Source organism: Osmerus mordax, chromosome 23, assembly GCF_038355195.1.
Source record: "Osmerus mordax isolate fOsmMor3 chromosome 23, fOsmMor3.pri, whole genome shotgun sequence".
NCBI classification, from domain to species: Eukaryota; Metazoa; Chordata; class Actinopteri; order Osmeriformes; family Osmeridae; genus Osmerus; species Osmerus mordax.
In genome coordinates, this window is record NC_090072.1 from 7,334,178 (window position 1) to 7,339,447 (window position 5,270).

The 5,270-nt window shown below is 43.6% G+C and overlaps 1 protein-coding gene across 4 annotated transcripts; it reads left to right on the forward strand.

Annotated features, from left to right (window-relative positions):
- Positions 1-2,922: 2,922 nt before the first annotated feature.
- Positions 2,923-4,945, forward strand: LOC136967727 (caspase activity and apoptosis inhibitor 1). 4 transcript variants are annotated; one of them, XM_067261634.1, is made up of 6 exons: positions 2,923-3,098; positions 3,365-3,568; positions 3,683-3,781; positions 3,899-3,948; positions 4,072-4,136; positions 4,284-4,945. In XM_067261634.1, the coding sequence occupies exons 1-6, from the start codon at positions 2,988-2,990 to the stop codon at positions 4,757-4,759; spliced, it is 1,005 nt and encodes a 334-aa protein (XP_067117735.1). In that variant the 5' UTR covers positions 2,923-2,987; the 3' UTR covers positions 4,760-4,945. The 4 variants fall into 4 exon arrangements, with proteins under 4 accessions (XP_067117735.1, XP_067117736.1, XP_067117739.1 ...); XM_067261635.1 differs by having other exon boundaries at positions 3,683-3,767; positions 3,891-3,948; XM_067261638.1 differs by having other exon boundaries at positions 3,365-3,556.
- The last annotated feature ends 325 nt before the right edge of the window (positions 4,946-5,270 follow it).

The following is a 5,270-nucleotide window of genomic DNA, read 5'->3' on the forward strand; positions in this document are numbered from 1 at the left end:
CTCTTGACCTGGAATCCTTAGACCTCCACCTAACTTCCAGAGCCAGATTCTGGATTAGACAGAGTACCGTCTTGGAAATGACAAGTCGTTCTCTTAAATAGCACCAGCCGGCTGAAGTAATTCATGGAACAGGGAGTTACATACCGCATGGAGTGGCATAATGTGTGACCCAGAGACAGAACAATGTCAAGCTAACCACAGATACTATATTTAAACCTGACTGATGAAACATCTGCTTTTTTCTGTCCCTTGCCTCGGGCCTTCATCCTCCAATCAGCCAAAGTTAGTCAGCTTATCTCGCCTGGTTGTTGACGGCTCACAGTGTGTGCAGAGAGGGATGTGTCTCATGCTGGAGGGTACTGGGAGATAAGTGTACACATGGGAACTCTTTTCCGTCAGTAAACTTTGTGGAACCCCAAATATAGCTCAGGATAAGGGCCTGGTGTAGCATACCATAAGAAACACGACCACTCACACAAAATCACTAGGAGGAAATATACATCCAATTAAATGTATTTGTGGATGATATATCGTTTGGATCTATGTCTTAATTTACCCCGTGCACTCGGCAGAGGGAAAGCTAGGTCATTATATCAATGTGATCCACATGCAGAGCTGCATCGATCAGTTATGACACCCTTGTAGCCATAGGCGGTGGTTATTGATTCGGTCAGTCTAGCTTGCAGGATTACATGGCTCATTAGGTTATAGAGATTTCTGTCTAACATGGTCACCCACACAATTAGGACAGAGTTATTTGAGTCTAAAAACAGATTCACATGATTATAAGCTGGAATAGACTTTCTAAGGTGTGGAAACTGGAGTACCCTGTGTTTCAATGATGTTAAGGACTATGCAACATAAAACATTTGAATATTCTTCTACAAGACTTGTCGTTTTAGTACTACCTTGGATTTGTCCGAAATGTTTGGACTTTAGTATCTTTGTTTCGGCATATTTGACCTCCAAACCTTCTAATCAGACAGGCCATTCTTCCATCCATTAGACCTTCTTTTTTTAACACAAATGTCAGGAATGTGCCTCGCTGCAAAGGGTGTGAAAGAGGGGTGACAATGACATCAAATGACAAGAGCCTGTTTGGAGGGCTGTCTTAGCGAGGCTCGTCTAGACCGGAGTACAGAGTGCCAGGCACAGATATTAATTGAGACTGGTATTTTAAAACCGGGGCTTATAGCAGTCTTTGCACTTTGTAATGGACTTTAGGTAGTTAAATGTGTATTTGAACTGGGGCAGCTATATACCTTTTTCTCCTTGTGAAGTTGTCAAATGTTTTATGTTTGGAAAAACGTTTTCTTTTTTTTATAGACATGTATTTATTGAGTTTTTACACTTTACAAAATTATATTTAAATGCAGAAAAGCATTTTCTTATCGGATTTAGTTACACGCTGCCTACTCCAAAGATTGTTAATATTTCTGACATAATTATAAAGCCCAGGATGTCCTTTTAATAGGACCAAATAAGTAAAGGTTATATGGTTGCAAAGTTACTACCAAAGCCACTACAGGGACATAACTGAATTGTTGATATGTAATATATTGAGCTGCATGTGTTTTAAATTTGTGTTCTCCTCTCTCTTTCAGACAAAGTAGGGCTTGGTGAGTCAGAAGGTGTTAAGTGGTGAGAACGGTGGTTGTGATCCACTGGAATTTATGAGCATTGGGTCAAAAGCCCCTTCAGGTACATTAAAATGAATGGAGTAGCAAGGCCTGTCATCAATTTAAATGTTATTTCAATGAGAAATTGGCAAGCAATTGAACTTGTGTTCTGCTGTGCAAACATCATCAAACGGTAATTTTGCATTTCCACAGACCATAGCGTTCTACAGAGGTGAACCCATGAAGTGACTCCCAGCTTTCAGTTAGCCACAGTTGAATTCAATGAACCTCCTCTTATTGGACGAGTTGCTCCAACAGTTAGGCAGTGCCACTCACATAAAGCTCGGTACCCATTAAGATGAGCAGAATTCAAACCGAGGTTGGCCAGCATGATTACCACATGCCATGGTTGGGACGAAGCTGGGACTGGACTTACCTGCTAACTCGCTGGCAGGTCAACAACCCACAATTGATGGTTGTTTTCCCCCCATATGCATGGATTCCAAATGCATTGGCCCTTCCCGCTGTGCCAGTGCCACCATAGAGACCTTAACAAGGCGATATTCCCACTCACAGGAGCAGATGTTTCTAAGAAAACACAGCGTGACATGATTGTGATCGATGCTCACTGCCCCACCAGATTCGCTGCATAATTTGGCGAATGGCATCAGGATAACAACCTGCATTAGCTGGAGACAGCTGTCGCCATGGTGCCCAGGCATCGGGGGCCCTGCGATATTCTCCCCGCCTTTTTACCAGATAAGAGGCAGGACAACCAATTAGAGTGATTTACAACTCACCGGTGCCGAGACCGCCTTGAAAGCCCAGTCTCTGTCATGCAGAAACAAATGCAAGGGCACCTGATGCCTCAGTGGCTTTGCCGCTAAAGACAGTCAGTCTTGTTTGTTCTTCCCTAGCCTGGATCTATGTTTAGCTACACGGTGGACTTTGTTTTTTTGGATGCCTGAGTGTTTTCCTGCGAAAAATGGGGCCTAACCATCCTAGGTCTAGCAATTGGAGTGAAAACGCTATAATTTAGTATGCATGAAATGGTTGTGAATTATTCCTTATGTTTATTTGCTCACTGTGAGCTGTTTAGTCTGTAGTACAGAAGGTGTGGGGTGTCACAGGATGAATATATTTAAGGTGTATACAGATATTTTTGAGGAGAAAAGAGGCTACCTGACCTTTTTGTAAGCTTTGCATTGTTTATCCAACAGATGGCGCTAGTGCGTGGTTCTAGGACAAGTGACGAAGAAGAACTAGTTTGTACATCCGTTTCGTAAGCTATCTGCGACAGTGCGACAGTGTTTTCGTGTTAGCTTGATAACAGTAACTAGCCCGCTACCTAACTATTAGATTTAAAACATGCTAAAGAAGAAATCTACAAGCAGGGTCAGGGATAACAAAAGGAAACATTCACAGACAGAAGAGCAGCATGTAGACAGAAGACCCAGAGGCACGGAATCCAACGTGGAAGTAAGACTTGCTAGCTTAGCTACTTTCGAGGTACATTAGTACCATAGGATTGTATGGTAACTAGCAGTAAATTACAGTGGTTGTAGCTGATCTAGCTATCTTACCACATCATGGGAAGCGTACTGCTCCCATTCATTCATTGCTGCCTTGAGTTATTTCGCTAAATTGTGACGGACGTCAGCATGTTGAAAGGTATGAATACGCATCACTGTAAACTTGTAGCCTGTAACTGCACCAGGTTGAGCACGTTTTACCCCCTGACACAGGACGTAAAGGATGAGTTGGCTGACCCCGAGCTGGACAAGGTTGGCAGTGATATCGAGGAGGGAGGACTGGACCTGAGTGTGCCGTTCAAACCGATCAGTGCCTACATAACCGACAGACAAGAGATGCTGGACCAATGCTTCCACGTGCTTGGGGACAAGAAGCTGCAGAAAATGCTGCCCGACGAACTCAAGGTGATTCTCACGGTATATATATATATGCAGCATTCAATTCATATGTAAGGCCAGCTCTTATTAACGGGCCATACAGCGACTTCCTCCCACAAACTGAAATAGCTGTCTTTCATTTCTTTGTTTTAGAGTTGTTGTGTGGAAGAGATTAAGAAGCTTTGTTTGGAACAACTGGAGCAGCTCTCACAAACCAACCTCCTTCAGATCCTTGCAGGTACGACAGGGTGCGTTCAGCAACACTCATAACTCTGCTGGCTAACTTCCATCAGTTTGTCATCTCTTTGTATGTCCTGCAAGACCATCTATGTATTTGTAACTCTGGTTGTTGTTTTGACAGGTGAAGAGCTTTCCTCAGGAGGAGAAGAGGAATGTAAACTGGGTGTTTCTGAAAGCCAGTGAGTGACTTCCCCTAACTCCCACAACTCCATGTAGTGCACTCATAAGGGTTGGTCTTTAACTGAAAGAATGCGACAGAAGGAATCCTTGGATTAACATTTGTTGTCGTTTTCACTTTCAAGGCAGGACAACATCGTGGATTCTACGTCTTCTCTGAAGGAAACTTGTGAAACGGAGGATAAGCAAGGTTGTCCATGTCACCATTTTGTGCGTGATCTCAAACCAGCACTTCATGTATATACAGCATGTATTTCCCACAGTGTACTAATAAAAAAAAAAAAAAGTTTTCCCTATGTGTCTAGGCTAACCTGCAACCTTTCATGTCGTTTGACAGAGGATGCTGGCTCGGGAGAGGAGAGCGACGTCCTCAGCATTAACGCGGACACGTACGATAGTGACATTGAAGGACACAAAGACAAGGATAAGCAGGCTATCAAACCCGAGGAAACAACGGAGGCCTCCAAGGAAGTTGCCACGGCAACGCCTGACCCCGCCAACCCAGAGCCTGTCGAGGACAAGCCCATAGAGACCAAGATCGAGTTAGAAAAGGACATAAACAAAAGTGTGAATGAGATCCTAGCATTAGCGCCAACTCCTAGCCATGAGGATGATAAAGAGCTGGTCGGAGCACCACCCGTCGAGGCCCCAGTGCTCGTTGCGAGTCAACCCGTCCAGAGCGCACCGCTCCCTGGACCGGCTCCAGCGGCGTGTCAGCCCTCGGTCCAGCAGCTGGAGCTTCTGGAGCTGGAAATGAGAGCCAGGGCCATCAAGGCCCTGATGAAGGCTAACAACGTGAACAAGACATCATGAAAGCTCTCCTCAAACAAAGACTTGCATACCCTTACACAGCGCTAATGTTCATTTCTACAAGAATTGTAGAATGACTTGAGTGAACTATTCTTTTTTCGTCTGTACTTGTACATATTCGTCCATATTGTATGGCAACCAAAGTACAGTGATTTATGGATTTGTGAGATAAATATTGTGTAACCTAAAAACGTTTGATAAAATAACTTTCTTTACCTGACTGTATGGATCTTTTTTTTTTACAGAATGGTTTTCCAAGATAGTATAGAATATATTAGTATGATAATAAATTAGAAGGCAAGGAATTGTTGTTGGTCAGCCGTTACGGTGTGTCTGAAAAGGTTTGTTTCAATCTCATGCATTTGAAATTCGGTGTACTGCCTCCTCTGCACACTAGGTGGTGACGTTACTCCACCATGCACCATCGCATTGCATACCTGAGGTCTTTGTTCCACCCATTCCTCAAGTGTACACTTCTACCCTCCTTCCTTTGTGTTTAATACAATGGATTTAA

Excerpts from the sequence above, each read along its gene's own strand:
- LOC136967727 (XM_067261634.1), top strand. The coding sequence starts at position 2,988 with ATGCTAAAGAAGAAATCTACAAGCAGGGTCAGGGATAACAAAAGGAAA. Across the intron at positions 3,099-3,364 it reads GCACGGAATCCAACGTGGAA|GACGTAAAGGATGAGTTGGC; the intron begins GTAAGACTTGCT and ends CCCCTGACACAG. Across the intron at positions 4,137-4,283 it reads TGAAACGGAGGATAAGCAAG|AGGATGCTGGCTCGGGAGAG; the intron begins GTTGTCCATGTC and ends GTCGTTTGACAG.